At 41.4% G+C, this 19,540-nt stretch overlaps 1 protein-coding gene across 1 annotated transcript; it reads right to left on the bottom strand.

Moving 5' to 3' along the window:
• Window positions 1-7,645: 7,645 nt before the first annotated feature.
• LOC137046489 (gastrula zinc finger protein XlCGF57.1-like) lies at window positions 7,646-14,249 on the bottom strand. Its single transcript, XM_067423739.1, has 3 exons — window positions 14,181-14,249; window positions 13,632-13,756; window positions 7,646-10,168 (listed from the first exon to the last, which is right to left on the bottom strand). Exons 2-3 carry the CDS (start codon window positions 13,687-13,689, stop codon window positions 9,099-9,101), a joined length of 1,128 nt encoding a protein of 375 aa, XP_067279840.1. The 5' UTR covers window positions 13,690-13,756; window positions 14,181-14,249; the 3' UTR covers window positions 7,646-9,098.
• Between the last annotated feature and the right edge of the window lie 5,291 nt (window positions 14,250-19,540).

The raw sequence follows: 19,540 nt of genomic DNA on the forward strand, positions 1-19,540 counted from the left end.
TTTCCGATAGGGAAAATTGTTTAATTAAATACAAGTAACCCTTTATGAAATTGCTTGAAATTATCCTACTAAGTTTGTCCTGCAAATTAGTTATAGACTTTTCAAATCAATTCTCAATAATGGATTACTGCTTTACGAGCGCATGAGAAACATTAACTTTACTGATCAGGATAAGTTCAATATTTCAAATGGTCATACAGTTTACTTTACTAACATAGTAGCATAAGCAGTTAGGTAACGTTTAGATCGCAAGTTTCATTGACTTTGTGTATGTGGCAGAATAACAGATTCAACTCATTAAATGTCTTTCGGAGGTTTAATAAACACAGACTAAAAATAACACTACAATTCACACAGAAAGTACATACTAAATATGCAACAAGAGAGTAGAAGTATAGATATTAACGAAAGAATACATAAAAGAGAATAATGAATAGACTGAAGTTAGAGAGAGATAAAAGAGAGAGAGAGAGAGAGAGAAAGAGAGTGAGAGAGAGAGACAAAGAGAGTGGGGGAGGGTAAGAAACACAACTTTCCTTCAGTTCAACCAAATACGACCTTCACGGAGTTAATTTATCCCAACGGGAGAATAACACACCCTCTTTACAGCAGTAAGAAATAGAATACTTGCATTCTTTTTGGTTTCGTTTTGGCTTCTCGCTTGTGTGCATGTGTTGTCTGCGTGTCCGGCGGTCCGGCGGTCCTTTCCGAGGTTGGGAGGGAAGCGGCTGTTTGCTTTAGCGATGCTTCGTGTTCTTGAAGATCGGATTGTAGAAGAGAAGATTTTTGGAAGAGATGAGGCCTGCTTGGAGGGCCTGCATTGGTGGCATGGCTTAAGTGCCAGCCCCCCCCCCCGTGGGTGTTGGCTCCCACAGGAGAGAGTTGAAGAAGTAAAAGCCAGAGAGTTTCGGAGAAGAGAAGAGTAGGAGAGCCTGTCTTCACTGGTCTTTTAAGGTCTGGAAATAGTCCCACCCTCCAGGGTTAGACTTAACCAATGAGATTGTTGGGATTTCCCGGCGGGAAATTCCTCAGCAGATTTATGGCTCTTTGTTTGAAAGTTCGATTCAGTGGGTCTCTGAGTCTTCATACTATAATTAATGCAACAAACACACACTGCATTTTCTGAATAAGTGATATACATGGAAGTGTAAGTCGTGAAGTGAGCATTAATTTGATAGGAGACATGACATATATGAGGTTATCTGAACTAGTACTTTGTTAAGACACAGACAAAAAGATGCAAAATACCATACAGAATAAACATTTTACAAGACAGTTATGTGTTTACATATAATGTCCTGGGGTGCATGTTCATTTATAGATGGTTTGTCTATAATTTGAGGCAAAAGCTCTGTGTCTTAAACTCTTTGTGTCTGAAACTTCATGTGGCCAAATTCCTTTCGGGGCCATAAAACAGTCTTATCAGATGGTTTCCAGGGTGACTGAAGAATCTCCCTCTGTTGTGTTGGGGGAAGGTCTGCCACCCAGCACACAGCTTTCACAACAGATTTGTTAAATGTAACTGGCGATTGTGTGTTTGATTCGCCTGAGTCGCTACAGCTTGCAACAAATTCTCCCTGGATAGCCGCCCCAGTGTGTGGAGTTTTGTTCGCAAGTCCAGCACATATTGAATTTCGTTTTTCGCCGAAGAAGGTCCCTCCTCCCAAGTTTCTCGCAGGACATCCAGCACCCCCCACTTGTCCCAATTTTTGGCGTCTTCCTGTACGAACTTACGGATCATGGTTTTAAGCGTGCGATTAAACCGTTCGACCAAGCCGTCCGTTTGTGGGTGATAGACGCTTGTTCGAATGGATTTAATGCCCAGTAACCCGTACAGTTCGCGTAATGTACGTGACATAAACGCCGTGCCTTGATCAGTGAGGATTTCTTTCGGAACCCCCACCCGGGAAATGAGTCGAAACAGTGCGTCCGCAACACTCTTCGCCAAAATATTGCGGAGAGCCACTGCTTCTGGATATCGGGTTGCGTAGTCCACGATAACTAACGCAAAACGATGTCCGCGTGCGGATTGCTCCAATGGCCCAATGAGGTCCATCCCAATTCTTTTGAAGGGGGCCTGCATAATTGGGAGGGGACGCAATGGCGCTTTTGGAGCGGCCAGTGGGTTTACCAACTGACATTCCGGACAAGACGCGCACCACCTGCGCACGTTGTCATGAATGCCTGGCCAAAAAAATCGGGTCATGAGGCGATTCAGTGTGGCCGCCTGTCCCAAGTGGCCCGCCATCGGATTGGAGTGAGCCGCCAGGAAAAGCATTTCTCAGCGGCTCTTAGGAACTAATAATTGGGTTGTATCTACCTTTGTCTGAGTGTCTTGGGTCACTCGATACAACCGGTCTTTTAGTAGATAGAGTAGTTTAGTAGTCTTTTAGATAGAGCGGACCTGTTGGAAGGCGTGTTTGAGGGTCTCATCCTGTGACTGCTCCAGAGGAAAGTCATCGCGGTCCGAGATAATCAGTCTCTCGATCCCGCTCGGTTCCTCTGGAGCCGTCTCCAGCGGTCCAGTCTCAGTCTCCCCAAGCTGCACTCGCGCCGTCCCTATCCTAGCCTTTTTCCCCCAAGCGGCATCCGCACATAACGACCCCAATAAAACCGCAAATGCGGGCCAATTCGTCCCTAGAATTAGCGGATGCCGGAGGTGAGGACTAACCGCCACCTCTACACTATGCTTTTCTCCCCTGAACTGAATCGTGATTGGGACAACCGGATACTCCACCACATCCCCGTGCACACACCGCACCTTAACCACGCGGCTTGTATCCAATGCCCCCGGCTGCATCAGGCTTTGATGGATAGAGGTTTGGTTACATCCTGAATCCACCAAGGCCTGATATGTACCCCCCTTGATACTCACGGGTATTTGGTACTCTCCTGCTTGATCGGGGGTGGCCTGCGGGACGTCCGGAACCCGGATCATTGTTCCGACGTCCATCCTCGGACATCGGTCCACAAAATGATCCGGGTACCCGCAACGCCAACAGGCCAGCCCAGGCTTACCCGCCGCCCCAGTGGCGGGGAGTGGGTTGGACAATGGACGTGGAGAGAGGGAGGAACCGGAAGCATTATCCCCTCCCGCCCCGGCCGAGAGAGAGAGACAGATGGGAGAGAGAGAGAAGCAGAGGGGGGAGAGAGAGAGGCAGAAGTTAGTGGGGGTTCGCCGACCCCCGGGCACGCCACCATGTGGTTCTCCGCCAGGTTGATGGCCGTCTCCAGCGATGTGGGCCGGTGGCACTGGACCCACTCGGCTGTTCTCCTGGGGAGCCGGGCGATGAACTGCTCCAGTACCACCAGATCGACAATATGGTCCACGTCGCTTCCGCCGGCCAGTAGCCACTTGCGGCAGGAGTCCCGGGGCTGCTGGGCCATCGCGACGGGCCGGCCGGTCTCGTCCCAGTCCAGGGAGCGGAAACGCTGGTGGTGCTTCTCTGGCGACCGGCCGACCCTGGATGATGGCCCTCTTCAGGTCTTCATAGACCAGGAGGTTCGCCACCGGCAGTTGTTGGGCAGCCGCCTGGGCTTCTCCAGATAGCAGTGGGATCAGGCGCACCTGCCACTGCGCACGGGGCCAACCGCAGGCCTCCGCAGTCCTTTGAAACAGTTCGAGGAAGGCCTCGGGATCGTCCTGTTGTCCCCATCTTGTGCACTGGCACGTGAACCGGTGCGCCGGTCTGCCCGGCGGCCTCGGCGCGAGCCTCCCGGTCGAGCCAGCTCCGGAACCTCTCGCAGTCCTCCTGCTGGCCTTGGACGATCGCGGCGAACTTGGTCCGTCCTAAGGTCCAGCAGAGCCTGGTGTTGTTCGCGGTGTAGGACCGCGAGGGATGAAATGATGTCCGCAAGTGGGGTGGAGGACGATGTCTGCATGGCGGCGGCGCGGTCCTACTTCCTTCCCGGGTTTCGGCACCAGTGTGATAAGGTTCGTGTGTGGGAAGGAAGAGGACAAGGGGTCGGCTTGACTGCTGACGCTTTTATTCAATAATAAACTCAAATATCTCGGCACACTCTCAGCGTGTGTATTCTTTCTCAGTCACTTCCGGGTTCCGGTCTTTACCTCCGCTTCCGGGTCAACGAACTCAGGCGTTTCATCCTCTCCCCACGCCCATTACTGGAACAAGATACAGGTGTTATCAATCTACGTCCAACCCACTCACTTACCGCTCGTCCCGCGGCTCACTCTCCCGCTGCAGACCTCGCTGAACCACGCCCCCCCTTGCCACACTCCTCTAGCTGGTTTTTATGTTGTCTTAAATATGATTTACATGCATTAAAACTCGGTTTAATTTGTTCATTACATAAAATTAAAACAACTCAAAAAATGTAATGTAAAAACCAGTCAGTGACGAGTTTACGTTTCTCGAGTGTAATGAACATCAGTCGGTTCATTTTGATTTATTTCAGTTTATTTATTTTTGATTTATTTACTTTCTTGACTTGTTACTGATATTTATTCAAATATAAATATTGACTTAATTTTTAAGGTAGATAGTACAAGTTATTACAAAAATTGAGTTATTAAAATATATGAAGATTAAACACTACAGAACTCCAGTTCTGTCCGAGCGGCTCAACTGTAGCATGATTTAAATTCCTCCCAATAAAAATAAAATCACATTCCTCAGTCTGATACAGCTTTTTTAAACCAGTTACACTATTATGTAGCTTTTAGCCCAAGCTACTCCTGTTTGTCAATGACAAGCCACACAGTTGCAGGTACTCAGATACATTGCGTTGGTTAGTATCCCGTAGGGTGAGCAGTTTGTGCCACAGTTTATACCGACGGAGACAGTCATGTATTTTTATGTGAGACGAGCGTGCGTTGCCACCACAGACGCATAAGTCTAACATCATGGATAAGAATATGTTGCTGCTTTAGACGTCTGATTCAAATGTCGTTGATAAGTACAAGTCATTGGTAAAACAATAGCCTAAATAAAATGAGCCTATTACACCTCCTAGCAACAACTTTAAAGATGAATGCATACATTCAATAATTATAATCCAGTAGCCTCTAATATAATCTAAAATGTGCTATTCTGGACTTTTAGTATATATTTTGATATTTTAAATATATTTTGATGCTAAAACTTTTGTATTTTACTTAAAGGAATAGTTCCCCCAATCAGTGATTTATTCTTCTGTGGACCTTAAGTTATTTTGAGATGTATTATTCAAGACTTTTCAATGCCCCTAAACGAGGAGATTTTTGGCTTTCTTGTGATAAATAAAATGGCTCATTTTATTGATTTAAGTAAACTTTACACCAGTAATATTTATTAAAAAAATATCACATTTATCCATTTTAACCTCCATCCAGTCTTTTTTCCATTTTACTCAGTAGTTTGCTGTTTTCAAATGTCATCACTTAAAAAACTGTTTGTACTCTGCTTGCTCAATGGAATTTAAAAAAAAAACTTTTTTTTTTGTGTGTGTCTGTCAGCTCTTAAAAGCCATCAAAACTTACTGAATCATACATTTGGGTTTTCAGAATAGACCTATGATTTTTTTTAAGAGCTATAGGCCTATCTGCAAGTGATTATCTGGATGCAAGTGCTTTAAGACCTTTGCTGTTAGGGTCTAGGCCACCCTGAACTGAAGGACTGACACCGTTTCACTGTAATCATAATGTGGCATAAATGTAAAAACTTCACTTGTGAGGTTTGGTACTTAATCAGACCTCAGAAGACTTCAGGATCATTGGTACTCCTCTTCCCACTCTACAAGAACTGCACTCATCTAGAGTGAGGAAATCCCTTTGGACCCTTCATGTTCAGGCTACACCAGCAGCCATAATCACCCTGTAGCCCAAGACTGGTTTCCCACTGAAGCGAAGCAGGGCTGAGCCTGGTCAGTAGCTGGATAGGAGACCAACTGGGAAACCAGGTTGCTGCTGGTAGAGGTGTTAGTGAGGCCAGCAGGGGGTGCTCGCCCTGTGGTCTGTGTGGGTCCTAACACCCCAGTATAGTGATGGGGACATTATACTGACATAGAGCACCGTCCTTCGGATGAGACGTTAAACCGAGTTCCGACTCTCTGTGGTCGTTAAAAAAATCCCGGCCTAATTTGCCCATTGACCTCTGTCCATCATGGCCTCCTAATCTTCCCCCCATCCTGATTGGCTTCATCACTCGGTCTCCTCACCACCATAAGCTGGTGTGTGGTGGGCGTTCGGGCGCAATATGGCTGCTGTCACATCATCCAGGTGGATGCTGCACATTGGTGGTGGTTGAGGAGATTCCCCCCTTCTATGTAAAGCGCTTTGAGTGCCTAGAAAAGCGCTATATAAATGTAACAAATTATTATTATTTTTTATTTTATTTACACAACAGTTGGCATCTATTCGATGCTAACCTGAGCACCAGAACAGCCAGACACAAGAAAAGTTTCTCTCCACAAGCCACGAACAGTTAATGTTCTTCCATCTGTGAAAAAAAAAATGCAATAGACCTTTTTCACAAAAAACGGAAATATGTCACTGCGTTCTTCCGCTTCGCGCTTATACTCGGCAAAATGTATACCGGCAGTGTTTTCTCTGAGCCTTTTTCGCAAATTCCTCCACCAAGACCAATAAACTGGACAAAGGCTACAAATTTCGCAGACACCATAAATACCATTAGAGGATGCTGATGTATCACATTTTAAAATACTTAAAACATGTTGTTTTGCAAAGACTAACAATAAAAAGCGTCAATATGGCAAGAAAACTTGCAAATGATGTGTACATTTTATATTTATAACACAACTGTAATGTTTAGACGTTATTTAAACCTTACCTGCGGGTGGGTGTCACATAATCGTGATCCATTTTAGCAGCTGCACCGTTGTCATCCGCCTGGGAGGGGACAAGCTGACGTTTGTTCACCCTTTCAAAATACAGACTCCCTTTTGAGTGGTACTGTAAAATTGTTCCAAGGGAAAAGGCTTGGGACAACACCACTTTTAAGGCTGATGGTTGTTCCACCGGAGTAATCCTTCTTGGCAAAGTGTCTGCTACAGACGTAAGTGCTGTCTTTTCTCACAGAGAAATCCGGCCCTTCTTCTCTTCTAACAGCATGAATCCACAAATTTCTTGTTGCTTGATCAGACGGAAATGAGTGAAAAGACAGGTATGGTTGTTTTTGGGTACAACACGAACAACCCGGGACACAACAAAAACTCCTGTTTTTTGACTGACTCATTTTTGCATTTCCCGCTAGCTACTACTACGGTAACAGGAAGTGTATTTGCACGTCCTTAACTAACTTCCGGTTAAAAATGCGGAAGTGTGAAAAAGGTCTATACTTATGCATTTGTTAAAATGTTTACTATTTACACTTTTTTATTTCATATATCATAACTTTCTTTCACATTCCCTAGAATTATTACATCTGTACACACATTGCCTATTTTTCTATTGTGTAATTATACAGAAAGAATGACAATAATCAAACAAATACAAATAAAATGTTTATATCCCAGTTATATCTGCATCTTATTGTTGTCATTCTGTTTATGCACTGGAGCTTCTGTCACCAAAACAAATTCCTTGTCTGTAAGCATACATGGCAATAAATCTGATTTTTAAAACTGATACCTTTGAAATGTAATTTTAAATGAAATGGTAAACATTGACAAAATGCTATATTAGTGATTTTATAGTGTCTAAATAATAATTAAAAAAGGCTAAAGGTCTACCGCACTATATTGCCAAATGTTTTGGGATACCTGCCTGTACATGCACATGAACTTTAATGACATACCATTCCAAATCGGTAGGGTTTAATATGGAGTTGGCTCACCCTTTGCAGCTATAACAGATTCAACTCTTCTGGGAAGGCTTTCCACAAGGCCTAGTAATGTGTTTATGGACATTTTTGACCATTCTTCTAGAAGCCCATTTGTGAGGTCAGGGACAGATGTTGGCTCAGTCTCCGCTTTAATTAATCAAAAAACATGGTTTGGGAGATGGATTTATAATGTACTTGCTTGTGTAATTATTTGTCAATTTTCAAAACAAAAACAAAATGGCCTATGTCAAAATGACCTAGTGTACGTTTATGAATCACGATGGATTGGTTGAAATAAAAGAAAATGGAACCATCTTCTAGACAAATATCTGTTTTTGCCATAACTACATATAGAGAAACTCATTCAAGTTATTCAGAAGATCAAGACAAAACAAAATCAGCTTAAAACATTGAATTCAATTTTATTTTTAACAAAATTGTGGCAAAATACAAGGTACAACTAGCCTAGAAATCTAGATGCACCCTAGCGGCAGCAAATTTAATCTGCCCGCGAGTGTCGTCTAGGAACTCTCAATACCCTTCTGAGCTGTGTTCCTCTCACTCTGGATGGGCCAATCACATCGTGTATAGAGTCGGTGGGCGGGGCCATAATGACGACGGCCGAGTTGCGTTTGCGTGCTTCTAGTAAACACAGAAACTGGCGAACGGCGGCGGACTTTCGAATCAGCTTTGACCGCGACTCTGGAAGACTTGGAGTTAAGCTTTTCAGAAAAGAACAAAGAACGGCACTGAAGTCATTCTTAAAAAGGGAAGATGTGTTCGAAGTTTAGCCGACCGGATACGGTGAATGTTTAATCTATCAACAAGCTCTGCTTCACCTTCGTTGCTCTGGCTGGTGTAGCGCTATCCTATCGCGTGCAGAGGGAGTTTGAAAGACAACCGTTTATCCCACCCCTCGGATTGAGCTGTCAATGGTGAGTTTCCAGACCAAACATCTTGATGTGGGTCTGGCTTGTCAGGCTAAGGTACAACCACAATGTAAGAACTTAAATAATAATAGTTCACCTTTGAAGCAGATGTAAAACAAGTATCCTTGATGAAAACCAGAGGGCTCTGGACCTCAGACTGGGGCAAATGTAAATGCAAATGCAAACATAGGCAATGACCCTAAGGACACAGCCAAGGTAACAAAGGAGTGGCTATAGGACAATTCTGTGAATGTCCTTGAGTGGCCCAGACTTGAAACCGAATGTGAGCCCAAAATGTGGAAAAAGTGAAGCACTGTGAACACTTTCCAGATGCACTGTACTTTTTAATGTATTACTTTTAAGTGAGGGATCTGTACATGAACATTTGCTAATTAGATAACTTCAGGCAATTCTTATTCTTATGTCTCTGTAGATGAGACAATCGTGTATAACTCTTCCCACATGAAGAGCACTGGTAAGGCTTCTCTCCAGTATGAACTCTCTCATGATATTTCAGGTTTCCTGGCTGAGCAAAACTCTTTCCACAGTGTGAGCACTTGTAGGGTTTCTCTTCAGAGTGAATTCTCTGGTGTGTTTTTAAGTCGCTGGATGTAGTAAAGCTCTTCCCACAGTCAAAGCACATGTAAGGTCTCTCACCCGTATGTAAACGCTCATGTATTTTTAACTTATGCAGAAATATAAAACTCCGTCCACAAAAACAACAAATGTGAGGCCTCACACCAGCATGAACTTTAAGGTGTGATCTTAAGTTTGATTCCACAACAAATGTTTTCTCACACTGATCAGAGCTGAAAGACTTCACTCCAGAGTGGAAACGCAGATGATTTTTGAGATTACTTTTGTGAGTGTAACTCTTTCCACACTGAGTGCATGTGAAGGGTTTTTCTCCAGTGTGAATCCTCATGTGAACATTTAAGTTTCCTTTGTTAGTGAAACGCTTTCCACATTGAGCGCAAGTGAACAGTTTTTCTCCTGTATGAATTCCCATGTGCTCATTCAAGTTTTTTCTGTGGATGAAACTCTTTCCACACTGAGTGCATGTGAATGGCTTCTCTCCAGTGTGAATTCTGATGTGGGTATTTAAGTTGCCTTTGTTAATGAAACCTTTTCCACAGTAAGAGCATGTGAACGGTTTTTCTCCAGTGTGAATTCTCATGTGCACTTCAATGTTTCCTTTCTGCGTGAAACTCTTTCCACACTGAGTGCATGTGAACAGATTTTCTCCAGTGTGAATCCTCATGTGCCCTTTAAGTCCTGATTTATCTCTGTAACAATTTCCACATTCAGAGCAGGTGAAAGATCCTTTCACTCCAGATTTTCTAGCTTGTTTTTGTGCGAAATCCTTTTCAGTCTGAGAAATGACAGAGTCTCCATCTTCATTTACGAACTGAGGTTTTTGAAATCGATGCAGTTTGTCCTCATTCACTTCCATCAGGTCTAAAATAAAGCATTAAATTCAAATCATTAATTTAAAGAAGAAACAAAATGAAATGTATCATCAAGCCCTCAATTTAGCAAAAATCTAGTTTACAACTGGGTCTACTAGTACAGTCTTAGACATATTGTTTTATGTAATTTCATCTTAAGACCACTTTACACTACACCAACAAACAGCAACAGACACTTCATCAGGTTGTCAGACTGGATCAGTGCGTCAAGCCGCCTTTCCACTGCACACAATATTTGGACACAACTGTCTGAATTCGCCTCCTAGTGGCCATCTTAATGAACATAATGATCTTGTGTGGCAACGCAAGGGTGAACAGCTGCTGTCTCTGAAATTCTCCCAATGAAGGCACATCGATTGCACTAAACAGTAATACTCAAGCCAGTGTTTTGCCCACATTGACTTGCACTGTTTCTCCTGGGGGTTAATTGCAACATTTAGGGTGCTTTCACACCTGCCTCATTTAGTTCGGTTGAATCGTACTAGAGTTCGTTTCCCTCTTTGGTGCGGTTCGTTTGGTCAGGTCTGAAAGCAGCAATCGCACTCGGGTGTGCACCGAAAGCGGACCAAACAAGCGTACCGAGACCTCCTTGAAGAGCTGATCTCGGTACGCTATCAAACGAACTCTGGAGCGGTTTGTTTGTGGTAAGAACGTGATCCGACCTCGAACAGAACCAACTGCAAAAGTACTGATCATTTTTGGACTGAACCAGCTGCCGTAGTTAGCTGTGCTGACATTGTGTGCATGACATTATTACCTGATAGATCGTTTGCAATATTTTCGGGAAGATGAGCATGTCAAGAGATAATAATTAATCCACGCCTCCGCTTGACGTGACGAGCGATGCGCGCTTGCCGTCTGCAGTGCATTAGATCGTTGTTGTCACGTCGCGTCCGCGCTTCATTATAGAAATGTATTGTTTGCATACTGTGATAAATACACACAGTGTAGTAGATTATGCCCAGGGACAAAACCAGCCCGTGCAGTCGTCTCTCCATAGTGTTATAGTTTGCTGGCTTTGCCTCTTCTGTTGGAATTTTCCCACACGTAAATTCTGACCAATCGAAAAGCAGTTTAGGAAATACGCCATGGCCAATGAGTGATGTGGATGTTGTCACGTGCCTGCGTTTTGGTTCGTTTCAACTGGTTCAGACCAAAGCAATCAGTGTGGTGTGAAAAGGAACCAAAAAAAGCTGAAAAATGCAACAATTGTATAATTGTTTGCCCTTGGTTCGGACCAAATGAACCGAACTAGAGATGTGAAAGCACCCTTAAACATCATTAGGGATGCACTGATAGAAAAATTTGGGCCGATACTGATAACAGATAATTATTTTTGAAAGCCAATAACAAATATATGGGCCGATAAATCTACATAATATTTTTTAAATACTTCGAGGGCCTGATTACAAAATCAAAAGGCTCACCCTTAAAAACAATGTCAAAAAAAGTTCAATATAAATTAAACATATACAATTCAGTAGCCTAGTTTGAACCAGTGCAAGATTCGTTGCCTTTCTTTATTTAAAAAAAAAGTAACACTTTACAATAAGGTTTCATTTTCAACTAAGAATGCTTCTACAGCATCGCTATTGTACATTTCGCAATATGCATATCACAACGGCATGCAATATCTGAATGATTTTAATAGGTTAGTTCAATATTGTAAAAAGTGTACGTTTAAGGTCAACGCATCTAGCAGAGAATGGATTGGGCACACGACTGTAACTTATGTGACTTGCTTGATGTTAATAAGAGTTATTATATGCAATAACTTGCGAAAAATGACTCCTTGCGGTCTTGCGCAGTCTGACACACACACACCGAAACCTATATACAAGCAGCCGCTCTTAAAGTATGTGATCCCTTCAGTTCTGTTTCTTGTCTTGTTACAAACTCGAACTACCAAATACACACACATTTTTTTAACATAATTTTTTGCTAAAACACTTCTGGTCACTTTCAGAAGTTGTAGTGATGCTTTCTTCTACCAGAAAGAATGGGAAACACATAAATAGTATCATTCTCAGTTTTAAAATAGATTTTACACACCAATAGCAATATCACATCACATCTCGGATATTGCATTATTTAACAAGGTATTGCATATAGCATTTTTCTTCAATATCGCACACCCCTAATGCACTGTAAACTATGAACACAAACATTGTATTACTAACATAACTAAAGGTTATTCAGGGCTCTAGACTCATTACTCCCACTGGTCACTCTGGTGTGGCTAATTTTCTCAGTTGGTCGCACCGACTTACAATTTGGTCGTACCTTTAAAAAAAATATATTAATCATAATGACCTTCCATGTTGATTAATAGTTCTCTTAATTTCTATATGCTGATTTTGCATTGATGTAAAGTTTGACGTGACAAATAATAATAATAATGCATTCGATTTATATTCAAGGGACTCAAAGCGCTTTACATTGAAGGGGGGAATCTCCTCAACCACCACCAATGTGCAGCATCCACCTGGATGATGTGACGGCAGCCATATTGCGCCAGAACGCTCACCACACACCAGCTGATTGGTGGAGAGGAGACCGAGTGATTAAGCCAATCAGGATATGGGGATTATTAGGAGACCATGATGGACAGGGGCCAATGGGCAAATTTGGCCAGGATGCCGGGGTTATACCCCTACTCCATGACAACTCGGCATGCTCTTCACAAAACAGCGCATCCACAACCGCGCTGTATGGCAGATCTATGGTTTTTATTAATTTTTTTATTTTTTATTCAAAATATTCACAAACCGGCATCAACTACCTGATATTCAGATTCTCCAATTTGTGCAAGTGAATGGGTTTTATTGTTGAAAAATATAATGATCATATTAGTTGATCTATAATGCGCGATGGACGTCGTCATGTTAGTTTGCACCTCAGTTCAGAGAATTGAATCTGTCAGATTTACACCACGTCAATTCATCCACTTCTCCTGAAATACATGAAAGCAAGTGGCTGGTAAAGTGGGACAATATATAGTAGGCCTAAACTTTATAGTTACAATGTGTGTCTGATATAATATGTCACGTCATTAATGTGTTTTTATTGGCGCATCCATAGACATCACTGTGTATTTTAGTATAAATTATAAATGTATTGTTTTGCTAGTACTTGTGTATTTAAATGTGTGTCTGGCTCAGCTTCCATAGGAACGAACTGAATTCCTGATGAACTGAATCCCCCTCAGTTTTATGTAACCCAGTTTGCCGTGTGAAATTTTTACTGCCACATTATAAAAATAAAATAGGCATTTGTGAACATTTTAGTCACAGTCTAGAGCCCTGTAATTGCTTGCTGTTAGTTCATGTAACGTTACTAACAAATGAGACCTCATTGTAAAATGTAACTAAACATTTTATTACCTAACAAAAAATAAAATGCTATTTATCTTATAGAAGCTTATACTATTGTGAATGAAGGAAAACACCAACCTATTTGTTCCTCTGTCTCTTCGTCTTTTACTCTGCAGGGTTCCTCCTTAAACTCCATCTTTACAATAATATGTCTGTAACGTCAGTTTCTCCTGGAGTAATTCCTCCTGCTTCTTCTTCTCCTCCTGTGGGAAGATGGGAATATTCCCAGCATTTAAACTCTCATGAACGGCTGTGGGAGCGGCTTCACTGACTGAAGGTGTGAATTGTGGTCGCGCTAGCTCACTTAGCAGATGATCATCACACAATTACTCCAAATGTAGTGTTTTGATCAAACTACAGTTTAGAAACTATTCAAGTCCTCCAGCCTGATGTTGCTCTTTGATTAGATATTGAAACGGTTAAAAACGGTTTACGGGTTCTTTACATAAAATAAAAATACAACTAATTATCTTCACAAATTGTAATGTTTGTAATGAGTTTACGTTTCTCGAGTGTAATGAACATCAGTCGGTTCGATTCATTTCTGAGCGATTCACTAAATGAACCGACTCGTTTAGTCGTTTGGATTTATATTTCTCCTAATAAATGATAAATGAATGTACTCACAGTGTGATAGCATCAGATTTAGAGCAGAATGAACGGCTGTGTTCCACTTCTCATGTTTATGTTCATACCATAGACCGTAAAAAAATATGGACGACTCGACATCATCCGTTTCCGCTTGCCATATTTGAAGCTTTCAGGCAGCCTTGCACGGCGCGGACATCTTGGGACCGAGTCTGCGCAGTAGCGATTTCGGGACCGGAGTTGCGCAGTAGAGCGCAGGAAGTAGAGCAGGAAGTACAGTCGCGATATCAAAAGCCTGCCCACACTCTCGCAGATGCAGAACAATTAATTATGTTGGTGTGAAATAAACAGTTATGGAAATGTAGAAATTAAAGCTAAAGCTCTAATCTGCTCCCAAAAATTTCGAAAAAAGTCCGTTAGTGCCTCAGTGACAACTTCACTCAGAGAAGCTGTCAGTCTCAGCTGTCAATCATGACGTCACACACCCCGTTTTTATAGCATCAAATAACTAACTCAAACTAAACTTATTTTTAAAACGAACACCTGAAATGAAATCATCGTGATGATAACTGCCTTCAGTGACATATACTAACTTTGGGGGAACATTTTTGAAGTGTAATTTTATTATTTAGTTTGCCTCGTGTCCATTAGAAAACACAGAGGGGCGGCTATACTGGGACCGGTCGCCGGGGGGCGATCGAGGCGCGAAAGCTTCAGTAAATGAGAGGGAGACTGCAGGCTTGGTTCATACCATAGATATCCATAATAAGGACTAGATATCTTACGGCGGAGTCACCATCGGCATCACTGGCGGCCATCTTGTCACAGGCAGGCTTTCTGTTTGGCTCTGTGGAACCTGATGTAAGATGAGTGATCTGTACGAACATAAATACTCTTATCTCGCTGAAATCTTGACGGATTTACAAATGGTTTGGTTTCTTACAAACGTTATTAACATGGCTACAAATCTGGATGCTTTAACACGTTGAAATTGCAGCTTTTTGTTTCGATAAACGACTTAATCGTGCAGCTTGTGTGTCACGGCTAACTTACATGCACGTTATCAAGGGGGCTGAGACCACAATCGAGCTGTTCAATTATATAGGTTTTATTGACACCAATAACAATTTTATGATAACCAATCTTTTGTCTAGTTAAAATAAACTTAGTTCGCATGTTTTTATGTTTGTTTAATTAAAAAAATAAAAAAATATTTTATTATAATAGTGATATTCTTATTAAAAAAGCATATATATATATATATATATATATATATATATATATATATATATATATATATATATAGAGAGAGAGAGAGAGAGAGAGAGAGAGAGAGAGAGAGAGAGAGAGAGAGAGCTAGCTCTGGAAAAAAAATTCAGAGCTGTATATGTGTATAAATATATAATTTCTCATGTTGCCATTCGGTACACAGTTTTAGTAGCCTATATATTGATTTAACATAAATACCTTGTGTGTGTGTGTGTGTGTGTGTGTGTGTGTGTGTGTGTGTGTGTGTGTGTGTGTGTGTGTGTGTGTGTGTGTGTGTGTGTGTGTGTGTATTCATTGCATCTGTTCTGTTCAATGTTACTTTCATATTGAAGTCCATGGTTATAATTATTCATAAGTATGTAGTGTCATAACTACATCTCTGACATTTATAACAAACGAAACAGTTTGAAAATCGGTTGAAAATTGAGCAAGTTATGGTTATTTAAAAGTACATGCACCATTAAAACACTGTTACGAGTGAGCGAGCTGCCTGTGACAAGATGGCCGCAAGTTGCGGACGGCGACCTCCATTGGCCAACAGCGCGCACGAGACATCTAGCCTTTATTATGGATATCTATGGTTCATACCCTCACTCACTTCTCTTCTTCTCTAGACTCGGATGTGTGTCGTTGCTTATGTTGCTTGAGCGCCTCCACAGGAGGAAAACAATCCCTACTAAACTATTTAATCTTCATCTTTTCATACCTGTCCTGGAGACATTCCAGCACTGCACATTTTGTGTGGGATGTATATTTAAGTTAATTTATTAAAGACTAATTTTTATAGGCCCATATAGGCCTACTTACAGACAGTATAGTACATTTCATGTCAGCCAAAAAGTCATGAAATCAATATTCTTTTTTTTTATCAATACACCAGATGGTTGAATAATATGTGCCCTTAATTTGCTAAATTAATTATTTGGCAAGCTTAAACTCTATTTAAGCTTAAACTCTATTATTTTGTTAACTGTGTTATGGACAAATGCTGTGTCATAAATCCACATTATGCTGCATTTGGTATAATTTACCATCCGTACAAAGATTTCCATCTCCAGCGATATCCCTATCAAATTTTTCTGATGGTTTAGTTCAGATTTAAAAGAAAAACCACACATTTTAGAGCTACTCTGAAGTTAAAACCTCACATTTACAAAATCTGACAGCACAAAAACAGCCAATTCCAGTATAGAATATGCCATTTTTGCAAGATAAAAGATGGGTATCTGTTGGATTTTTGTATTAAATTAATAAAAAATGTCCCCTGATATAAAAGCGATCATTGCTTAAAGGGAAAAGTTAATAAAAAAAACTGTAAAACTGACAACTGAGTCCACGGACATGACATGTACCCCCTAATTATAGCATGATATAAAATCACGTTAAGTTCCTTATTTTCACATTTGTGAATATTTTCACATTTTGCCATGATCTCAATGCAAGAAAGTCTTCAGCATCACACCAAAACAAGTTATTTGAAAGATGTATTATGATTTAATAGACTATTGTTGCCAAATGCATCATATACACAATTAAAGGTGCACTATGCACCTCTCCGTCCACTAGATGTTGCCTATTCAAAACAAAGGTGTAGTTTGATGACGGCAAGTTTAAGTGCAGCATCTTGGGACATGTGCCCTCCGTACTAATTCGCTTACTATCCATACTAAATAGTATTCAAAAATAGAATTAGTATGTCCCAAATCGTAGTATGTTGAAAAGAGTATTCCAAAGAGACCCGGATGGTTTACTATTTCCGGTCCGAACTCAAAGTACTGATAGATCCGCACTCTAACGGCTGATATTGCCCACAACCCATTGCGAGTTGGACGAGGATACGATTAGAACTACAAACGCAGATAAAAAGCGCCAAAAAACTACAAACATGACATATGTGCGACTCCAACGGTTAAGTAGAGAAGTTTAGATGAAGGGATTTGAGTGACCAACTATCAATATTTAACCTGACAAAATTATATTTATTCAGTGTTGTCCACATTATATTTCACCTGCAGCAGCATTGTGAACTTTTGTAAGGACACTTTGGCCATTAACTTTTAAATGCATCATTATATTTAAACTGCAAACATATGAGGAGAGTCTCTGCATTAAAGACCCACAAATGGCAGATCAAGGTGCGGCTACATTTCTCTCCGATACGGCAGGAGATTAAACTGAATGTGGAGGATTTGAACTGTGAACAATCTGACGATGATTTACAGGGCAGTTAAACGCTGACGGGATGCACGTAACTAAGCGACAGAGTCCGTTAAAGATGACAAAGTAGTATGTCCCGAAGCTTGCATACTTTTCTGCTACACACTCAAAAGTATATACTTTTTCTTCACAAAAAGAGTACATACTTTTAGGACGTAGTATACAGTCCTTGACAAAAGTCTTGTCGCTTATCTATTTTCTAGAAATACCTGATATTAACCTGACTTTTAATTAATTCATTGGTGTTAGAAATAGCTCATATGAAAAGCTAAAACCCTCCCAAATGATGTTTAATGCACGGAAATAAATAATTTTCACAGAATTTTTTTTAAATCATTTAATCAAGACAGAAAGGTCAAATTTTGGCAAGACAAAAGTTTTGTCGCCTATACAGAAATTGAACAAATTTACTGCAAATACAAAAATATGTCAGCAAATTAAGTTGTGGTGCTGTGAGATCCAAATTTAAAATCTTGTATGACTTCCATGAGCTTGAAGGACTGCATCCATGCGGTTTGGCAAGGATTCATACAATTTATTGATGAAGTCATCAGGAATAGCTAAGAAAGCAGTCTTGCATGTCTCCCAGAGTTCATCAATATTCTTTGGTTTCGTCTTCCATGCGTCCTCTTTCATCCTACCCCACATATGCTCAATGATGTTCATGTCTGGTGACTGGGCTGGCCAATCCTGAAGCATCTTGATCTTCTTCGCCTTGAGGAACTTTGATGTGGAGATGGAAGTATGCGATGGAGCATCGTCTTTTATGGTTGGGAATAAGAGGTAGCTAAGATTTCTTGGTATTTTAGACTATTGATCAGACCATGATTTTTCCACCACCAAACTTCACTGTTTTCTGGGTGAATCTCGGATCCATTCGGGCACCAGTAGGTCTCCTGCAATATTTGCGGCGACTGTGGTGTAATTCAACAGAAGATTCATCTGAAAAATCCACCTTCTGCCACTTTTCCTGCGTCCATCCTTTTAGCAGGCTGTGGGCCTTGACAAATGCCACACGGTTTTTCAATTGTCTTTTGTTTAGTGCTGGCTTCTGGGCACTGATTCGACCATGGAGGCCATTTCGAGACAGAATCCGACAAACTGTTCTGGTTGACACAGGGACTTCAGGTGACCAGGTCTCGTGGAGCTCTGCTGCAATGGAAAATGGGCTGGCCTTGGATTTTCGAGCCAACAAACGGTCCTCTCGAGCAGTTGTCTTGCGGGGTCTGCCTGACCTGGGCTTGTCAAAAACGTCTCCAGTCTCTTCAAATCTTTTTTTTATTCTCTGTACTTGACGCTGAGACACATTGAAGGTGTCTGCCACATCAGCAGTGGATCTGGTCTTCAGGCTCTTGATAATCAAAACTTTAGTCTCAGGGTGAATCTTAGGCATGTTTGCAGAGGTCTAGTTGCAGTTGATGTGAAGGTCTAGCATACTGGGGTTCTTTTTATACACACTTGAGACCTAATTGATCCATTATTAGTCACAGGTGAAGCTCATATGACAAGGTGACAACACTTATGTCTTTGCAAAAATTGACTCAATGGGCTTAACCAAGCTGTGAATATTAGAATACTTTTTGGAAGTTTAGTTTTTCACTGAAACATTATCACAAAAGCTGGTGGGATTAAAATGACCCATTTCTTGTAAAAAAAATCTTGATTAGAAATATATTTCAGCGGCACTTTGGATCAATTTGTACACAAGCGACAAGACTTTTGTCAGGGACTGTAAGTAGGCGAATTGGGACGCAGCAGTGGTCTTCACCTCACAGCCGGTGGAAAATAGGACTCGGGCAGAAATCACGTTCATAAATGCGGTTATTAACGTTACTGTTGTATGAAGCAGAGCAGGACCGAGTGTTGTGGAGCTGAGCACGGCTGCTGGAGCAATTATTACACACACACCCGCC

Source organism: Pseudorasbora parva, chromosome 18 (genome assembly GCF_024679245.1).
Source record: "Pseudorasbora parva isolate DD20220531a chromosome 18, ASM2467924v1, whole genome shotgun sequence".
In the NCBI taxonomy this organism is placed as follows: Eukaryota; Metazoa; Chordata; class Actinopteri; order Cypriniformes; family Gobionidae; genus Pseudorasbora; species Pseudorasbora parva.

Coding starts and splice junctions, on each gene's coding strand:
- LOC137046489 (XM_067423739.1), bottom strand. CDS start 13,689: ATGGAGTTTAAGGAGGAACCCTGCAGAGTAAAAGACGAAGAGACAGAG. Junction 10,169..13,631: donor AGAGACAGAGGAACAAATAG/GTTGGTGTTTTC, acceptor GCTTTATTTTAG/ACCTGATGGAAGTGAATGAG.